This window comes from Scaptodrosophila lebanonensis, unplaced genomic scaffold (genome assembly GCF_003285725.1).
Source record: "Scaptodrosophila lebanonensis strain 11010-0011.00,11010-0021.00 unplaced genomic scaffold, SlebRS2 tig00000024-arrow-pilon, whole genome shotgun sequence".
NCBI lineage: Eukaryota > Metazoa > Arthropoda > Insecta > Diptera > Drosophilidae > Scaptodrosophila > Scaptodrosophila lebanonensis.
The window spans coordinates 23,353,914-23,375,066 of NW_022060538.1; the positions used below are offsets into that span (position 1 = coordinate 23,353,914).

At 37.7% G+C, this 21,153-nt stretch overlaps 2 protein-coding genes across 2 annotated transcripts; one reads left to right on the top strand and one right to left on the bottom strand.

Annotated features, from left to right (window-relative positions):
* Window positions 1-689: 689 nt before the first annotated feature.
* Window positions 690-8,141, top strand: LOC115621525 (protein phosphatase 1B). The gene is made up of 6 exons (XM_030515191.1): window positions 690-871; window positions 1,735-2,620; window positions 2,691-2,808; window positions 6,265-6,370; window positions 6,426-6,480; window positions 7,100-8,141. Exons 2-6 carry the CDS (start codon window positions 1,808-1,810, stop codon window positions 7,112-7,114), a joined length of 1,107 nt encoding a protein of 368 aa, XP_030371051.1. The 5' UTR covers window positions 690-871; window positions 1,735-1,807; the 3' UTR covers window positions 7,115-8,141.
* Window positions 8,142-8,184: 43 nt separating this feature from the next.
* On the bottom strand, window positions 8,185-9,929 carry LOC115621046 (dynein assembly factor with WDR repeat domains 1). The gene is given in 5 exon segments (XM_030514568.1): window positions 8,185-8,683; window positions 8,747-9,093; window positions 9,096-9,561; window positions 9,623-9,698; window positions 9,890-9,929. Coding segments are annotated over 5 exon segments (1,428 nt in total).
* Between the last annotated feature and the right edge of the window lie 11,224 nt (window positions 9,930-21,153).

Consider the following 21,153-nt stretch of genomic DNA (forward strand, 5'->3'; position numbering starts at 1 on the left):
CCCACTGTTAGTAATAAGCTCCCTTTGATGTACAGATTTTTCTTTACTTCGGTAGGAAGAGGGTTTTCCGATTTTCGCAATCCTTAAAAGTTTCTCCTAAACGTTCTCCGATAGGCTCTCCTGAGCGATTCTCAATTTTTCAAAATGTACATACATATTTAAATGTTTTTGTCTCCCAGTGCTAGTATTTCGCCTAATAACTGCTACTGCAAACTTCTTTTTGGAGAGAAAAATGCGAAGTTCCCCATAACAAAATAAATTTGATCATATTATATTATATTCATATTATTAATTTCAAAACTAAATCACCTGTAGGAATACACCTACACTTATTGTATATTGATTTTAATGTTGTTTTTGCAAGGGGTCAATTTTATTTCACGCCACTTTTATTGATGTACAATCAATAACTTACATTCAATGCGTAAATACAAATGATTTTAATTTCAAGATCACCATGTTTCTGATAATTAGGTGACAACGTGTATTTTTTTCATTGCACGAACATTAGCGCCCTCAATGGGCAAAACATTTCACAGCTGCCATGTGTTTCATTCAAGTTGTAGTTTGATGCCGCTAGGTGTCGTGTTATGTATTATCGATAATACCATCGATTCTTTCGATGAACAGTCAACAACCCTGTACGTGCGTCACTCGCTGCGTGTTTTGCTAATCAAAATAATAGAAAATTAAAATAGTAGAAAAAGTTCTGTTTTTCATTGCGTTGCAACTCAACAGTGTATTCTAGTGTTCGCCCACCAGCTAAATGTCGTGCAAGTAAACGTATAATATACGTAGCGCAAATTTTCAAGCATTTTGCGTGAACGGCAGCGAGCCAGGAGCGAGAGCAACGAGGGAGACCACAACTTAGGTGAAAAAAAAACACTATGCAACATAACTTTTTTTGTTGCTGCATTATTTCGTCACTTAGTTTGTTAATTCGTGATTTTTCAACCTAAACTTGGACTGAAGCCACATTCAGCATTTTAACTGTTTTGTTTTTTTAGTTTGCTGTGTAGCGTAATACATTTTTTCCAGTATCGAGTGCTTATACTAGCAGTGCTTTTTTATGTGCACCTCACAACCGAAAATAATTTCTTTTGTTCGTGTTGCCTAATAGTTCAGTTTTGTAGCCAAAATGTGTTGGTCCATAATGACTGACACCGGTATAGAAATTCGTAATTGCGCGCGAAATTCTGTTGGATTTTCCAATCGGTGAGGCCCACAGACTCATGTCCGCTGAATCACAGATTACCACTGACTAATTACAACGTAAACCTAGTTAAACCAAATCATCAGGGAGCGGTAACTGTAAAAACGATACTGGCATCCCGGCCAACAATTACAACTCTGCATACTTTCAATTGCCCATGTGTATAGTATGGGTTTGCTCTAATTTCTATAGTAATTTGTAATAATTCTTTGATAAATCGATGTGTAAACAGTAATGGAGAGAAACAATGTAAAGCAACTGAGAAAGAAAATAACTACTGCCATCGTTTGTTTAGTTCAGCCATTATCATCATCAGCAGAAACAGCGGCGCCACCCATAACACATCCTTGAATTATTGCACATTTGTGTGTTTGTTTATGACATTTTGCATTGGACCGGCACCCATTTTAAAGTTCATGAGCAATTCCTTATTGATTTTAAATGGCGCCCACACAAGTTCACATACAAGCATACATTTATTGATGCGTCTCTATGTTTCTATTCGCCGATTATTATTGCAGCGCTCAATCCTCCAAGCAGCAGGCCAACTAATAATTCCACCCGCACAGCACAAACACAGTATGTTCAATAGAAATGGGCGGATTTCTGGATAAACCGAAAACCGTGAAACATAATGACCAAGGGGAGGGCAATAAGCTACTCTTCGGTGTCAGCTCAATGCAGGGTTGGCGCTGTGAGATGGAGGACGCATATTATGCGCGCACTGGTCTGGGCAATGCCCTCGATGACTGGAGCTTCTTTGCCGTCTTTGATGGTCATGCGGGCTGCAAAGTATCCGAGCATTGCGCAAAGTATTTGCTCGGGAGCATTATCAGTACAGAGGAGTTCAAAAACGGCGACCATGTAAAGGGTATACGCACAGGTTTCCTGGAGATCGACGAGGCAATGCGCAGCTTACCCGAGTTCACGATGAATGACGAGAAATGCGGCGGTACCACAGCGGTGTGTGCTTTCGTCTCCTCGACGCAAGTGTATATTGCCAATTGTGGCGACTCGAGAGCCGTTCTATGTCGTCAGGGTGTGCCGGTCTTTGCTACGCAGGATCACAAACCCATTTTGCCCGAGGAGAAGGAACGTATTCATAATGCCGGCGGCAGTGTGATGATAAAGCGTGTCAACGGCACGCTTGCAGTTTCCCGAGCCCTTGGTGACTACGACTTTAAAAACGTAAAAGAAAAGGGCCAGTGCGAGCAACTGGTCTCACCCGAACCGGAAATATTTTGCCAAAGCCGTCAGGACACCGATGAGTTCTTGGTTCTCGCCTGTGACGGTATTTGGGATGTGATGAGCAATGAGGATGTGTGCAGCTTTATACATTCGAGGCTGAAAGTAACTAGTGATCTGGTGAACATTGCTAATCAGGTGGTGGACACTTGTTTGCACAAGGTCAGCATTTAACCATTAACGACCTAATGGGTTATCTTTAATTTGTATTTTCTATTATTTGCATCCACAGGGCAGTCGTGATAATATGAGCATCATCATAATTGCTTTCCCAGGAGCACCAAAGCCAACTGAAGAGGCGATAGAGGCTGAGCGACGGTTGGAGAAACAAATTGAAAAGATCACAAGAGGTTGTCTTAGTCGTCTACTTTGTTTATAACTAATCGTTTAACGTAACAGTAACCTTAACGATTGTCGTAACCTTTGAGCTGTGGCGTAGTAGCGTCTGTGTTAGTGAACAAATCTCGTGTAGGTCACATGTTGACTAAATGTTGACTGATACCTATATAGAGAAACCACCAGGAGAACACATAGTCAAAATGTTTAATGTATAAGTAGTTAAACCTTTAGTTAGTAAATCCTTAGCTAGATAAAACCCGAAAAGCGACTTCAGTTGCAACAACAAAAGTTCCTTCCATAAAACAAAAGCCGAGTACACTAAAAAAAAAACCACACGAATCATTGCCATTCATTATTCAATGCCAATGCCAAAACGAAAATGTCGATAAACTTATACATATAGAGTTCTCTCCCCTCACTTAAGTATTGTATTGCATAGATTGCGTGTGGATGTAACTCGTTAGTAAGATAGTTTGCGAGTAAATGAATGCGAGTTATATCATGTTTACAAACTTTAGTTGCTACACCAACTGCCAAAAACTACCAATCAATTGTGGCCATTTTCATACATTTCCCCAATTCATTATAAATTTAAATATAAGTCAGTCCATATAGCGTAATTAATCACCCGCCACAAGTACTCAGCAAGCACAAATGCAATCATAACTACTAACTGGGATTACAAATTTACAATACTAAAATATTTGATACCATTTTCGATGCAGCCAATCAAATGTTGCAAATAACAGGGGCAGGTATTACTAAATTACTAACACGAAGTAATAAAATTTAAATATGGAATTGATGAACTAGGAGAATTTTGTGCAACGGAATGAATGGTGTGTGTTTATAGAAAATATTTATTAGCTAGCCAGTGTGTTATAATATCGCTCAAGTATTAGTTTAACAAACCCACACTTGTATTGTATTTTGTAGTGATGTATAGTGTATAGATTTAGATAATTTTAAACCAATTTAAAAATTACATGCAGGCAGCAGTAAATTCTAAAATGAATTTTTGCAAGTCCTGACATGGTTTTTTTCTTTTTTTTTTTTTTTGTTATCCATGAGAATTTCTAATGTAAATAAATCAAATTCATTTGTCCGCAGCTATGTCACTTTGATAATGAGGACAATAATTGCAATAACTAGAGTAAATGAATTACATATTAAAATTAACTTTACAGTCCAGACAAATTACTTAAAATGTAGATAATGTAAATAAATGCCCAGCTCAGCCAATTCAAAACCCATGCATCGTTCTAAGATGTAAATATGCCAGGCAGCTGGTCAGTTAATGGGCAATACTTAACTTGAAGAACTTATGCTAAAGACAGCGAAAAGCAAACAATTTTATTTAAACTTAGACAAATAATTGTAAACCTTATGCTCACCAGTTTCTAGTGCTTGACTAGCTGTAAAGCCGAACAAGTCAATGCAAAACATAACACAGGTCTAAATTAACTTCAAAATAATATACATGCATACATATTTATGAGATCATGCTTGTGGCAAGGCAAATGCTTTAGGCTCTAAGCCTTGGCACTTTGCATTATATGTGAATATATCTACCTAAGTACTTGAGCAATCCCCTAAACCAACTACAAGTAATACTGTACATCAGCAGTAAGCCAAGCAACAAAAAACAAAAAAAAAAAAAACTGATGTACTTATAGTAAATGGTGAAATAATTATTTTCCGTTTCTGAAAAACAAAAGCCGAGTAAATATATTACGAATAAGAAAAGTTTCAAAAACCAAACGAAAAGTGTTTGTTTGCTGTGTTTGTTCAGTTTTCAGTTACCATTTACTTTCACTGCTTTCACGCCCCGCACACAAACACAAACTCAACCGATGCTGAATATACACTCTAACTTATTCCAAAAATTCCATTCAATTTATTTTATTTCGATAATTTTCATTTTAGTTGACTTTTGTTTATCTATTTAATTTCTACATTCCTCAAGAGCCAGCGAATACTAATGCCTACAAATTCTTTCAAGTAACTCTTACGTATTCAAGCAATTTTCTATGAAAAATCGCGCGCATTGTTATTGTTGTTGTTCTTGATCTTGGGCCCTGGGTGTTCCAATCAAATGAGCTAATTCAATACTACATGTAAACTAAAAGAACAAGCACTTAAACAAAACAAAAATGGGCGTGTCAGTCAAAGCAAGATAAACAGAAAGCAATCAAATTTTAAGATGTGTGAGCATAAGGTATGTTTATAATATTGTAGTTTGTAAATTGAAAAAAATTCTTTAATACCATTTTGTTTACTTTTTTTGATGCAATTTTATATCACCTTTCGTTTTTATGCCCAAATGTTTGAATTTGTCCATAATCTTTAAAAAAAAAGCCCAGTCAATTGATTTTTATTTAGGAATCAATTGAAATGCATGCTTTCAGATTTGTTTAATCAATCACTCAACCACTATTAAGCTATTAAAATTGTTTGCTCTAAATGCATTTGGCAGACATTTAGTTTTAAATTGTTGCACTTTGCCATTCGCATAAGCTAACAAACAAGCAAAAAATTAAAATAACACGTTAGTTTCGGCGCACCGAAGCTTATATACCCTAGCAATGTACTCCTCTGTTTTTATATAACCCGCCGCCTTTTAACAAAATAGTCCGAAGCATCATTGGGTTAATCAACTCAATTTCCACATAATATTTAAAATATCTAAATTAAAAATCAAAGTTATTCATATCAGTTAAATATATGACGATCGCATCTGTTTTAAGCTACAGCTGAATTACAACTCAATATCCCAAATTAGATCCACCTTTTTAAGCAGATGGTTTCTCTACTTTACTATACATATAGTAGAAATCTTACAAAAAGAGATAATCAGTGCGCAATTTTACACCAAAAGTCCTAACATGAAGAGACTAGCTTACATACAAACAACTAGACCCAGCTCCATTGCCGGTAACTTCTATAGCGATGCCTCTTTTAATATGTTCACATATAAGACCAATTATAAAAAATCGTTTGCAAGGGTATTAAAAGGGCCCTAAAATAAGAGAGATACGCGTGTTCCACTGTGACATCCTAATTTTGTTATGATTTTCCAAAAATGTATTTGTGTTACTCCATTTTTAAGAAGCCCGACAAATGTGACTTTTTAAATTTAAAATTGAAGAAACCTTACACACCCACCTAATGAATGGGCATTGTCAATTTTGAACCAAAATTTTCTAAACTCCTAAGAATGAAGTCCAAGTAAATAGCAGTTTTATATTTTGCTCCATTCCTTCAGAAGCTGTATGCTGCAGCACACTTATATATATTTTAATTTGGTTGTATATTTTAAATGTTGCATTTTACTTTATAGTAGCTTAAACAAATAATTCGTACTTCCTATAAGAATTTGTGTACATACATATATTTAATATGAATCGACCATCATATTCAACATTCTTTACTTAATGCCTGCCTTTTCTTTTGTGTTCTCCTTGCAGAGGAAATAGAGCGAGAACAGCTGACAGACTATGTGGATCTGTTAAAGAGTCTGCAAAACAAAGAGGACATTGAAGGGCTTCCTCCTGGCGGTGGACTGCATTCAAAGTAAGTTAAACGAATAGTTATGGTGCTAATTCTAATTCTATTCTCATTTTTTCAGATATCATGTCATTGAGCACACTTTCAAGCAAATGTTTCCGGATCGGCCATGTGAAGTACGCAATATTTTCTATAACATTTAAATTTTATCGCCATTGCCGCGCTTTTTGTTGCTTTTTAACCCTTTCGCTCGCACGTTAATGGCTTTCAAATCGTTGTAATGCAGGTTGGGAGAAGCTTTTTTAATCGTACAAAGAAAATTTCTCCCAGTTTTTTCGCTCTCACAATTCACTCAGCACATGACGCGCTTTTAAGTCCTGTTTCTTGTTTTAATTAATTAATCTCATTTTAGCAATCAAGTCCAAGTTCAAACTTTTTTATCTTCCTTATATATATTTATGTATGCATATGAAGCATAAATATGTTATGCTAAATTTCGTTCATTTAAAAAACACAATAACAACAAAAGGCAAATCTTTAAGTCATAACCTTCATACTGAAAATTTAAAGCCACCAAACTTTTTGTCTTGTATTGTTTGTATCCCTTTATTTGCTACGTCAACGCTGCAGCTCCTGACAGCCCAGATAAGTCCTTTACCACGTGCATGTTCATCCAAAAAATGCTCATGACTCTCCTTCATGCTATGTATCTATCATGTAAGCCTGCTGTTTAGGTCACTCATTCATTCATCATTTCCTCTGGTTATTAATTTATGCTCTTTGTTATTCTTACAGAGTCCAACGCATTAGAATGCAAAATCCAATACAATACAAATGCAACAACAGTACGATAAAAGTAACAACAAAAACAAACAAACAAAACACACCAAACCGTTTTCTACTTTGACATAACCTACTACTAATGATAATAATAAACCTAATAATAGTTTATATAAAAAAGAGCCAGGCGGCAATCAGAAAAGATCGCACAAGCCAATCAATATTACACATACACACATATATATGTATATAATCTGTGTAAACTGTTTATGTATATTGTTGGTTTATGTGTGATTTTTACAAATATTGGAACAGCCCAACCAGATCGCATTCAAGCGCAGTAGGAGTGAGGCAATTCCCATGTACCAACAGTCTCAAAACAAATACCAATTACCTAAATACTTGCTAGAGATACAAGTCTTTACTAGAACTATGTAAAGTAACGTACTGCACAGTGCTCGCAAAAACATTATATTTTCGCTCTGTACTGTCCACGTCTTCGTCGCCTAAAACTGTAGCATCTACATCAGAAACCTTCTATCGTTCACAATGTCATCCATTTCAGTCACCTAAATATGAGAACCGTTGCATAAAATCGTGTTAAATTTTGTTTAGGACCGGTGACTAATTTGTATTTCAATTTATGTATTAATGTTGCGGATTAAGAAAGTTGTAAAATGTTTGTTACTGAATGATCATTTAGTTCATTTTTACATATGTACGAGTATAAGAAGAAAAAATCTTAAGCGTGAAGCGAAGCAAACTTTAATAATGTAAAGTAAAAATATGTTAAAGCAAAAAGAAACCAAAACTTAAAAAAGTCGTCTTAAATAGCAACAAAAAACACAATCAACAAAAATATAAAGTCTAAACTAAGATAAAAAACTAAAAAGCAAATAGATAAACCACAATAATGTCCGAAAATAAACCTATTAATTTGTAAGCCGCGGAAGTTGATTATAAAATTATAAGAAAAGCAAAACAAACAAAAAATAACAAAAGATAAACTCTCAAGTTTGTAGTAAATGTTGAAAGAAAAACATCCAAGACTTTGCAATTCAGTCGTCATCATTCTGCAGCTGCACCGTATACCAATCGTATCATCTCCAGAATTTGCAGGTGTTATCCTTAGAAGCGGTGATAATAGTGTCTCCCGCATAACTGTACGCACATGAAAACACTTCTGCTTCATGGCCGGCTAATACTTGGGAGCACATTCCCGATTCTGTCAACCACAGACGTGCCGTATTGTCCGCTGAGGCGGTCAGCAACATGCAGCCACTCGGACTGAAGCATACCTTGGATACCTCATCGCAATGTCCAGCCATGACCGACAGCTCTTCCATGGCGCCACTCACTTGCCAAACTCGAGCAGTACAATCACTGCTGCAGGTGGCCAGGAGTTTGCCAGCAGCATCAAAGCTAACATCCAGCACCTCATCACTATGCGTGGAGATTAGGTGCAGCGGCTGGTCCAAGCGACGCACATCCCAAATGCACGCAGTGTTATCTAGAGACCCCGTGGCAATCAGCGATCCGCTAAAGTTCCACACACAGTTGGACAACTGAGCGCTGTGGCTGCGTAGCTGATGACTGCAGCTGAGGGCAAGAGCATTGTAATTCTGGTGACTACTTTTATGATGGGGATAACACTCCACTCACCTATTGCTGCGCGTATCCCAAATAGCGGCCGTACGATCAAAGGAACCTGTTAGCAGCAGTTGGCCATCGCGATTGTAATGAGCTGCAATCACTTCTGCGCTATGGTGACTGAGCTGTTGTAACTCCTGTGCCGTCTCCACATCGTACACACGGGCTGTACCATCTAAAGATGCGGTGGCCAAACCGTAAGTGTGCAACGGATGAAATTCGGCGGCGACAAGTTCAGCGTTGTGCCCATAAAGCGTGCACAAACATTGGCCGCTTGCTGCAGACCAAACTTTGGCCGTTGCGTCGAAGGAGCCGGTGACCACCTTATCGCTATAAAATGTAGAAAAGAGGATGGCATTTTATTCCAAAAACCATAGCTTACTGACCATCTTGGCGTGTTGAACCCGACGGAGAAAACGACGTTGTCATGTCCTGTCAGCACATGTTCTACTTCTGCTGTGTTGGTGTTTATAACGTGGCAGGTCCGGTCGTAGCTGCCAGTCAGGCAGCGTTCGCCTCCACGATCAAAGCAGACATTCGTAAGCGGCAGAATGTGCGACACATGGCGCTTGTGCAGATAGAACTTCTTTTTGACGGGCTCAAGCAGCTTTCGTTGCAATTTGTTGATCGCCTGTTTCAAGGCACTAAAGGTATCTTGAGAACTGGATGCGGTCACGGTAGCGGACAAACCAACTTCACCGCCTATGACGGGCTTATCAAGAACGTTTGAATTTAAATTACTAGAACTAGCAGAGGAGGTGCTGATTGAATCGTGTGTCTGCAATTCATGCAGCAGTATACTGTCCGCCAGTGCATCCACATTTGTTCTATAATTTGGATTCAGGAGTTTTGGTGAGTGTTCTAGTTTTATTTATTCTACCAACTTACTTGACATCGAGGTCGAGAAGATCAAAGTGTCGCAAACGATCGGTATTATCGGCAGCGCGGTAATTTAAGGCCAGACCTTTGGTGTAAGAAAATTGAAATAGGTCATCGTATTTGGGCAAATGTTAAAAACTGGAAGCCATATCATGACGTTAAAATTATGTTTTGCTTTTATTGAGAGCTTCATACTCTTAGTTTTCGTTAAAGATATTTTATTTCAAAGTCTATAGAAATGCCTAATTCGATCATACCGATTTAGGATATGCTTACCTGGTGGATAGTAGCGTAGAAAAATTTTGTTGGCTCGCATAGTACAGCTGTGGAGTTTGAGAATGTCGAATTCCTTTAGTCAGGCTTGCTAGCTGCTGTTTGCTGACCTGCTTTAAGTTCTTCCCCGTCAGCGTTACCAACTGACAGTTTGCTGCCATGTTGCCAGGAAAAAGTTTGATCGATTCTTATAGTTGTGCTAGCTAGCTATAGGTTTGAGTTCGTAGACGAAGAAATAATTATATCGCGTCCTAATAAGTAACTGCACAAGCCCGCCCTTAATTCTGACAAACTCCAACTTCAAAGCCCATTAATCAAAAAATGATATTTGTCTTCATCAATCGTTCCTGGTACAAACATGCACGTTAAACTACACCAGTGTGCAATAAACTGAATTCCCCATTTTGATGGACTTAGTTTCCAACACTGGCTGGGTGGGAAACTCAACTAACCAAGTTGGAAATGAATTGTGCCTTGGCTGACTAAAAGTTGGAGCTTTACATTGTGAGTCTGCTGATAGGTCTATCAAGCAATGAAACTACATACATAGGTATGCATTTTAAAACGCCTAGATGACGTAGAATCACTTAAAACTTGTAGGCTTAACTAGTGACCGCTAACGTGAAAAAAATGGTAGACATAATACTATTCCTATTAGATAAACTGCTGCTAATATTTGCGCGATATACATACATACAACCGATTTAGTTCTTCGGCGCCTTCTTGCATCACTTAAGTGCTTTGTGGCCACTTTTTTGATTATAAAACATAATTACCTTGTCAGACATGAACGGTTAGCACCCCAAAGGCCAATTGCTGGCAACACCTGCTACAAAATTTCCGCGCACACATAGAGGCGGCCGTTAAAGCAATTAGATTGTCTTACCTTTCCCGTACCTTACTAAGATATTTTCACTAATTTAATTTCTTCAATGGATATGCGTGAGAACGTTGTACACGAGTATGAAGGTGTTCCATACACATAGGCAGGCACATAATAAAGACACGTAGCGAGGAATAGCCATTAGGCTAATGTGAGGACATGCAGGACACAGCATATTGTACGCAAAAATAGACGCCAACGCTTCTTCCTTAGAAGCTGTGCGAGCACGAATACAAGTAAAAAGAACTGCGAAACATCAAAATGGCCATGCACAACAATGATAAGTAATGATTGGATATTATCCTATCCAATTTTGGGGCAATGAACAGCACTGACAGCGACAACAATGGACGGTTGCAGTAGGTACAGCATTAAACACATCAACAACCACAACGCTTTCGAAGGGCGACCAACACAAATGCGCATGAAACTTTTGTAGAAGGTGCCAACAAAAATAGCCATTCGTCCGCGTTCCCGTAATCGTAACTTACAAACCATTTTATTGATTTGGCGTGGAACGTTGAGCATCGGTTCAAAGTGAGAATACGAATATATATGAACCAAGTCGAACATGGTGCTAGGATAAAGAAAGCCAGTTGTGCAGGTGGGGGGACACAATACTATTTTGGATAAAATGAAGCAACAAAAGCAGAAGCGCTGCGGGAGGTTAAAACGGCGATTCGAAGCACCTGTAATGGACGCTCGCCGTGGGCGGTGAATTAGCTTTGACCCTTACCCACCCACCCGCACTCACGTACAGCTGGTTTTATATTTTGTTATATTTTCTATTTTAAATACAGTATTTGGCAGAATAAAGTTATCTTATATTAACCGCTCGTAAATGGTTTGCCGAACTTCAGTAAACCCAAAAATATTTGAGTTATTTTTAATTGCAGGACTCAAAAGCCTAAATAAAACAAGAACTTGATTCATCTCCAATTCAGTGTATCAATAGTTTTAAAAATAATAATGCGAACAGGAATACCAATTTACAAGTAATCACACTTATAGCATTTCGAGTTATGGATTAACAAATGATAAACATCCTCTTTATTAATTGAAGTTGTGCTCTTACACTTCGAAATCATTCATATTTATAGTTATTTCTTTTAATTTCTTGAGTGTGAGTGAACCAAATCTTGATTTCTGTGGCTGTTTCTGCTGTTGCGGCAGTCAATGTCCATGTTCATAAACATGCCCGGGGGAACGTCAATAACAACAACAAAATAAGGACAACAATGACAACCGCTTTAGGGCATGGTTTGTTTTTGTGCCGGACCATTTTGAGTGGTCTGCAATTTATCTGTGTCGTAATTTGGGCGATTCTTTTACCTAAATGTGTGGGACATATGCCTGGCATCCTGTCTAAATATAATGGAAGGAAGGTGGGATACAGGAAGTCATCGCGGAAGGAAGTACTCGCTGTGAAAGGTAGTCAGTGGCAAAAGAAATCAGAACAGCGACGTCTTATCGCATTTGGAATGAAATCAATTTAAAATCATATAAAACGCGTACATAAACAACGAAATTTAGCAAGCAATGGAAACGAAGGCGGATTTAAATTTATGCTCAATAAATTTTTGCTGATTTTCAGCGATGCGTGTAATGCTAAAGAACAACTCTACATGCATAGGATTCGCTTCGGTAGCGTTGCCGAACCTGCGGTCGAGATGTGAGCGCGGATGAGCCTTAAAATTGCGGCATTGCATAAATTATAAACACACTCGCACAAACATGTTTTTCATGGCGGTATGGGCTGTTCGTTTTTGTAGAAGAAAAGAAATTACCTTTTCAGAAAGTTATTATCAACTCACTTTTATGTCTGTATGCTCTGCATTTGCTGTGATATACGCCTAAGCACCAGAGACACTTTCACTCAGTAAGCAAAAATGTGCTTCGATAGCATTCAGTTTTTAGAGCTTCTAAACCACAAAACGACTAGTCTTGATTATATATTTGGCCCAACTTATGCAGAGTGTTGAGCCGGTATAAGCGACAGTAAGTTCGATTTGTTGTTGGTGAATTATCGGAACATGATTTCAAAAAGAACAGTTCCCAGTTTCTGGCAAGAGTGAAAACTTCAACATAAAGGTTACCAAAATTATTGCACGAAAGCGAACACTCTTTTTTTTCAACGTACATCTTCAGAAACACCATGATAAAATGTAGGTGAGGGTGACATCATGAAACCAATTACGTGTTATATTAAGATTTCGGTTAGACAAAGTGCCCAACACGATTTTTTAGATAAAAATTATAAAAACGAAGCCACAGAGCACACAACCAAAATATTCTTATTTTGTTGATGTGGGTACATGAAATACAACTGCATTACTTAAAACAGTAGTTAAAAAATGACGCCATATTGAAATATGGCGCTATAGGCTGTCATTAACTATATACATTCCCTTCGCTAAAGAAAGAAAGATGCCATTGAGAAAAAAGTTATCGTTGGAAGCCACAGTGAACTTCAAGCATGTTTAATAATAATGTAAATTGGTAAAACACAGGGTTTATTACTCAATGAACTGGACTGCACATAGTCTTATGCCTTTCAAAATAATTAAGGAATAGTAAAAAGGCAATCAATCAATGTCTCTTAGTTAATATCTTCTTTCAAATGATCCAATTTGCATTTTTTGTCACCTGAGCAGTGAACGACGGTTTTATGGCTTAAATTAAATTTCCAAAATTTATGACTGATGAATTAAATTGAACCCGCACAACTCTACACACGCGTGTGCGAAAGCTTTGTTGCCGTTGCGAAAAAACATTAAAGCCAAAATACAATAGGGCCAGTCAAGACACAACTTAAAGAATCCCTTTTATTATTGTAATCCGATCTATCTTGAGTAACAACTGCAGTAGCAGTAGAGACAAACAACAACAAGCTTAAGCATCAGGCGTATAGGGAAAAAATATTCTAAATGCTTCGCAGGATAACATAGTATAGAGCGGTAAATTTGAAGGGTGTGTTTTTGTGCTCGCCCAATCCGATGCTTTAACGCATTAAAATCGCCTAAATTGTCGGTTTGTCATAACTGTAAGTGGTGCTTAAGAAGAATTATGCAATATTGATATTTCAATGTTATACGAGTATTCGTTATGCGGCTTAGGCCAGTTTTATTTGGAAGGGGACATACTGGATCGAATTTTAATTTATGCGTATTACTTTCGCACTTTTGTATGGAAAATTGCTTAGGGCCGTAGCTGACAAAAATGTATTCAACATTGGCGTTTAATGTTCTTCTTTTGCGAGGCTGCTTCCCCTTATTATTCGATTGGCTGGAAAACATTTTATTGATTGACAAAGCTTCTACAGGCGACAGTGAACAATTTCTTTTGGCGCTTGTGGTGTGCCTCGCATTTATGCAAAAGCCTCGCATAGATTTGCGTATTTGTTAAATATTCAACAAGTATTTTTGGCAGCCATTTTGTGGCATAAATTTGCAATGTAGTTGGGAGAGCGTGTCCACAAATCTGCATTTGACGCGTCGTTTGTGAACGCATTTGCACACATTTTACTTTTCATATTTTGTTCTTGTTTCTATTTCTTTTTTCTTATTCTGCTTTTTTTATTATTTGCAGCGAGAAGCAATTTCATATTTTATTGAATGGAAATAAGGTAGCAAACATATTCCCAATATATGTACTAAGCAAATGAAAATATTCGAGAACCAACAACCTATTTACAACTATTTATAAGAGTTATATTACACTGATAACTACAAGAAACATTGGACGATAAACAACTGGTAAGTTAGTTTATATTTATATAAAAATTTTTCCTTGCACTATTTCATTAGTGATATTAAATAATTATTCGAGAAAGGACGAGTTTATTTTATTTTTTGGAATTTTCCCCCCCTTCCCCGGCTACAGAATTTCGTCAATAACGTCCACATAATTTATATATAATTATCTACGGCTGTTTAAAATTAGATTTGCTAATTTTGTTGGCTATAGTTGAGCCGTTTAGTGCATATTTCAGAACTTATTTTGTATAGTTAAAATCATTCATTTTACCATTTCTATACGTACACTGCTTAATAGGACAGAATTAACGGGGAGAAGTAGCACCCACAATGGCGCACTAATTATTTCTGTGTGTATCTCATTGTGTATGCACTCTATCCACAAGTTAAATACAATCATCAAACTAAATGCGCAAAATAACGCAAATAGTAGCCACAGTTAATTTGGCCCTTTACCTTTTCAACTCAGTGGTAATGGCAACAGGCACCCGGGAACACGCACCCCAGCCATAGCACACACACAGACAACCAAACTTCTACAGCTGTTGTCAATGATTTATTTTGTGCAGCGTTTACGGGCATCACACAAAATGAATTAAGCAGCTGCAAAATTTGTGCTACAGGCAACAGGATACGGCAACAACAAATGTTATATAGTATGTGGGGAAGGAGCAACTGTTGAATGAGGCTACAGTGTGAACTCGTGCAACTAAAATATGAATTTAATTAACATTAATTGCCAGCATATTCTACGTTTGCACCTGCGGCTAATAACCGAAGAAATCGTCCAGTTAATTGCATAATATTATGTATACGCAGCGTTGACCCACAGAATAGCAAACTAGTAGGACGGTCTTGCGCTGGCACCGTTAGCTCTACCAAGCGTTAGTTGTTCTTCTTTGCGTTTTTAGTATTGCCATAGCTAGTGCGAGTTTTGCACACTTGTGTTTATGGCACAAGTTTTTGGAGCTGCCCAAAAAGTGAAAACGATGAGGGAGCAAAGCTTTTGTGTCCTTCTCTGTTTTCGTGCTAGCTGTTGGTGTTGAAATTTGTTGGCAAGGCACAAAGTTTGTTTAAGATTTCTGACTTCTAATTCAATTAAATCTGCTGAACCACAAACCGCTTCATGTTTCTCTGCCCAAAAGTTTTTAATTTTTGTCCCCTTTGCATAGCTTTTCTAATGCAGCGCCCTGCACCTGAATCACAAATTTAATACATATATGTATGCGTTGATGTAATTCAAAATAAAAAGTGGAAACAAAGGCTACATCTCGCTTCCTATAGACACATTTTCCTTTCAATGTTACCACTCTGATTGGTATAGCAATCGAGCTATTTTCTATGGAATTGGTTCGCAAACGGGGAAACATCTACTGTTTTGCTTTAGTCAGCGTAAAGTTGCATACTATTTGGTTAAATAATTCGATTTGTTATTTTTCATCTTCTGACTAGCTAGCCACAACTTTGAAAATGTGTGACAGAATCACACGGATGCAAATACTATTCCTGTTATGTTTGTTCCTTCTCGAGTATAGTATAAATGGTGCTGACGATCTGATGTTCTCTTTCTATTCATTTAGTGGGTCACTTGGTCGTGCAGTCCAAAAGTTTTTTTTTTAGCCATTAAAGCCAATGTGCTGTGGTTTGGGCAGCCACTTCATGTCTTTCACTCTCACCTACACTAACAGGCTTTCTGTGGGCAGCCATATTTGCAGTACCGACAACCGCAAAAACGCATATCTGAAACGTACACACCTGCACATTTATTTGCGGTTTCTAATACATGACACCTTACTTGTTGTTCTCCCATGCCGCACCCGCTGTGTACATTCTTCCGCTTCACGTTGTCAAATGCCTGCATGGGCAAAACCACGCGCAACATTATAATCGGAAATTTAGACATTGTTGGTCTTCGTGCAAAATGATATTTGCGAAAGATAATCGCGTTAATCCGGTGATATCGTAGACGCACACACACACTGGCACCTATACACAGTTGTACCGCGAGTCAACGATATGCTTGAAAGTTTCCTGCTTGTTCCTGCCACTTTGATGGCTCATTCTATGTTCCACGTATGCCGCCACACTCAAAGGCACACATATGCCCCCCAGGCAACTCACTCTTTTCTGACTTTGAAGTCAGCTTTTGGCGTTCGTATAATAAGCTTAGCTGCCTGCCAAGGCATAGCGTGTGTTCAGATATATATGTACATGCATATATGTAATGTGTGTGTTTGTGTGTTAGTATATACAAGTATATCTGAGCTATTGTTTGTTTAGCGTTTCGCTTTTATATTTGCTTTGGCTGCCATTTGAGTGGCATGCAATGCTCGCCTTGCAAACGCGCGCCGATTTTTATACCCTGTACATTAAATGACCAAGGGTATATTGGGTTTGTGAAAATTGAAAAATGTAACAGGCAGAAGGAGGCGTGGCACTCTGCACACAGTATATATATTGATTCGACTGTTCATACGGACGACATTAATCTCAGAGTCTATAAGAATCAGAGACACCAAATTTTGGACGCAGATGTACATATGTGTACTCGGTACAAGTGTTTTTAAAAATGTCCTCCTTTGCCCCGTCCACCGCTATTAGTGATTTGCCAAATAACATATGTATATATTCTCTATGTGTTGATAACCTTGCCTTTTATGTAAGCAATTAAATTTGTTCAAGAGTTGGCACAATATATTACAATTGGGCCTGCTCAACACTAGCTTTCCATTCTTGTTATCAGTTACGTTTTAGAGAAGTTTTTACGCATATAAATTATTTTCACTCACATTGTAATTTAGATGAAATCTCATTTTTTACTGCGCTGTCTTTTCGTTCCGTTCAGCTACTTTTTTTGCGGATGTCTTGAAGGCACAAATAAATTTCGACAATATTTTTGCACGTTGTGTCGTGTAGTTACCTGTTGGGGAGAGGCACTGGATGGCTTACAACATATACGCAGATTTTAATCACTTTGTATATAAAGTAAAGCTTTCCGTGACTATGTGTATGAGGGTAGCATGGTTTTCATTGAATTTTTTCAACACCTTTGTAAATTTATTGCGTATCATCAAACAAAGGCAAAACAAGGAGTGTTTGTGGCGCCACCTGACGGGCGGAACTACTGCCGGAGACCGAGGCACATACAGACTCGCAGTCGCTCATGTTGGCACGTTAATTGAAATTCGTGGATCCCAGATGGGGTATTCATCCATTGACAACACGCTATATATGTGCTTTGCCTTGCCTTGATTTACGCCCTGTAACATGCTCGCCGTATATGTTAGTGCAAATTTGTATGTATGTACATATATATATACAGCAAAAACACTTTGTAGTGAATCCAGTCGTAATGATACAACACGAGAAGACTGCCAGATTACACTAAAAATTAAATTTATAAAAGCTTTACTACCTTTTATTATTGTCATTGTTGTATTGTATTTAAATATATTGCGATATTTTGATCACAGAATGTGACCTGAACGCTGTACTATAAGACTAAGTATTTGTCTTTAAAATTTGTAATACACTCAAGTCAGGATTCCGTTTGAAATAATCTATACCCTCCATCGATAAATAAAAGATTACTTTGAAACTGTTTAGAGGAGGTGTGGAAGCTTGTACAAGCTTATTCTTTATCTGTATGAAAAGTCGAATCGATAGGTCCGTATCTATGATGACAAGAATTTCGGAAAATATAGAGAGAGATTTCTTCGAATTAAAATTCGATACCTTTCGGAAAAAGCATATCCTCTAGTATATACTATACATCACAAAAGAAGTATTCTTTAATTTAATTTACTGTCTTATGTACCCACAGTATATGCGCTTGTTTGTGCAACATCCTGTCTGCATGTGGCTTGTCCACCTCCCTTCGTAATCCAGTGCAGCAACGTGTTGAATTACATAACTTAAAGTTTTCTGCAGCAGCTGTCGATGTCGTGGCATAATCCCGCACAGAGATATCCGGTACACTTGCCCGACCTTCGCCTGAGTCTCGACCATTTGCAGCTGCTTCAACAAGTGGCACTATACATATAGTGGGCCACGCCTTTTGAAAATGTCTTTTAAGCTTGTCGCATGTTCTCCATGTATGCATTTATTTTTCCATTGAATTTTATTTGCCTTGCTTATTAGATCAGCGGTGGGTTCAACTTTGATCACGGTTTGAAACTTGTGCAAAATTCCAAAGCCAAAGTTGAAAATTAAATTCTTTGGCCCACACACACTTGAGGACAGGACGTCAGTCAGGCGGAGGCGATTGTGCAGTTGACCTGCTTCGCCATCGTCTTAACCCGACCGCTTTCTATAGCGTGAGAGCGAGCCTCGATGGGTGGTCGTCGTAAGTAATATGCAAATGTAATCAGTGCCTTCATTTTATGTTTTTTCGATTCACGTAAGTGGGTGAGTTGAGTTTTATGTGTACATGCATTTCTTTATGTATGTACGGCTTATATGCCTTCAACTTTGTGTGCATCTTGCCCTTTGTTCTAGCATAAAAAACGCACACCTACGTACTCATACACATACGCAAGTATGAATCTGTGTGAATATATGCTGGCTAGAAATATGAGCTATATAAAAACCATCAATTCGCTTCTGCGTGGCTTGACGCCACCTTTGCAGCTGCTGCCAGACAGGCCAATGCAAGGTTGGGAAAACCAAACAAAAAGCAACAATCCTAAAACGGCAGCAAAAAAAGAAAACAATAACAACAAGAATGGAAAACTAGAACTATATATACAACTATTATATACTCTGGATCCGCTCCTAAAAAATATACTTAAAAAATTAATTTTTTTTTAAAATTATTTTTTAAATATAATTAATAAGATAAAAATTTAACAACTAGCAGAGACATACAATTTCAGTAACGTACATTTACATCGGGATTGTCTGTGGTTGGGGGCAGATAATCACTAATTATCCGAATTGTGAAAAGATTCCAAGAATTATGGCAGTTATAATACCGGGGGAGAAATAAAAACTTGCACTGCGTATACATATCAGGGAAAATTTGGTGTCTCTAGCCCTTATACTAGTGTCTGAGATCTAAGCCTTCATACGGACAGACAAATAGACATGGCTAAATCGACCCTTCTGATCAAGAACATACATATACTTTGTCTGTTAAATTTTTCATTTTGCACAAAGCTAATATACCCTCGTACATTTAATGTACAGGGTATAATAAGTAGAGTGAGGAAAAGTCGTAAACATGCAAATTGCTTTATAAAAACTGGTTGCGCCTGTTTTGTTGTTGTTGGAGATTGCATGTGCACAACGTTGTCGCTGGCCAGCAGCAAAGCAACATAACGGAAGGCAACACATAAAGCAACACTGTTTTTACTATATCCTTTGCACTTAACTAGTTTTGTGGTCACTGATTGGATCGTTCAGCATGCGAGCGGGGCGATGCAACACTGACATGTTTTGAATCTGCTCTTTTCCATTGACAGACGCTGGCAGCAAAGTGAAAACTTTTATATATCACTATGCAGGCAATTTTAAACGCTTTCGTTGCATACATTTGAGCATATTTTTGCCTTTCTGATACAAAACTACGTTCACGTGCATTTAGCTATTTTGAAAACAAGTTTGCACACAAGGAAATAGCATACATGTACAAATTGTATATACTCGTCTACATATACCCCAATTAAACTGAATTTAGGTCGATTTTTAAATTTATCTCGTACTGTCGGTTTTGTCTCTGCATTTCTTTTTGAGACTTGCTATGGTAATAACAACATACTCGTATAATACCTAATCATTTCCGATATATTTGTATGTGCTTTGATTGAGGAAATTCATTTGAGCATTTCATTCCTAATTCACTCCATTTCCATTTAACGAGCAGAATTGTTTGCTTTTTTTCTGCTATGCAGTGCGCGCATAATGAAATTCACGGGCATAAATGCACGTATGACATTAGAATTTCAAAAACGCCAACCCAGCTTACTGCCTGGAATAGGCATGGCCCTTCACTGGCTTTCTCTCACTTTCCCTCGTCGTGCTCTGATCTAAAATGTTGGCTAAAAAAAGGCTCGGCTTCACATCGCTTAGCCTCGACAACAAAATTAGAACAGGCATGTCGTATAGACATTTTTCGATACTGCTGCAACTGTCAATTTTAATCAATCTAAAACGAGCGCGCAACAGCCGAACGGCGACATTTTGTTTACCATTCTGACCGTAGTTGTTTGCAAAGTTGCATGTGGCAGTTACTCAAATCGCGTCTCAATGTCATTTTAATGTTAAATACAACGTCATTCAGCACCATCAAACAATTTACCGCTATATATTTACGAAAGTTCATTTGCGCCTATTTGAGATGTCTACAAATTAAGGAGCTAAAACTTATCTTTAGGGCTGCCAAAAATAAAACAAAATAATTCATTAACTCACAATATAAGTGGAATAACACTGGCCTTAATAGACTATTAATATTTGCATTCTGGAAAGACATTAGAATATGGTTGCAAGGTACATACGAATTTAAGTTTAAAACTCTCTATTTAAGTTCAACATTCTCTTGTGTTGTCGTATTTTCCATCGTAAACAAGAAAGGAATGCTAAAGTCGAGCAGGCTCAACTCTTAAATACCCTGTACCACCCCACAAAAA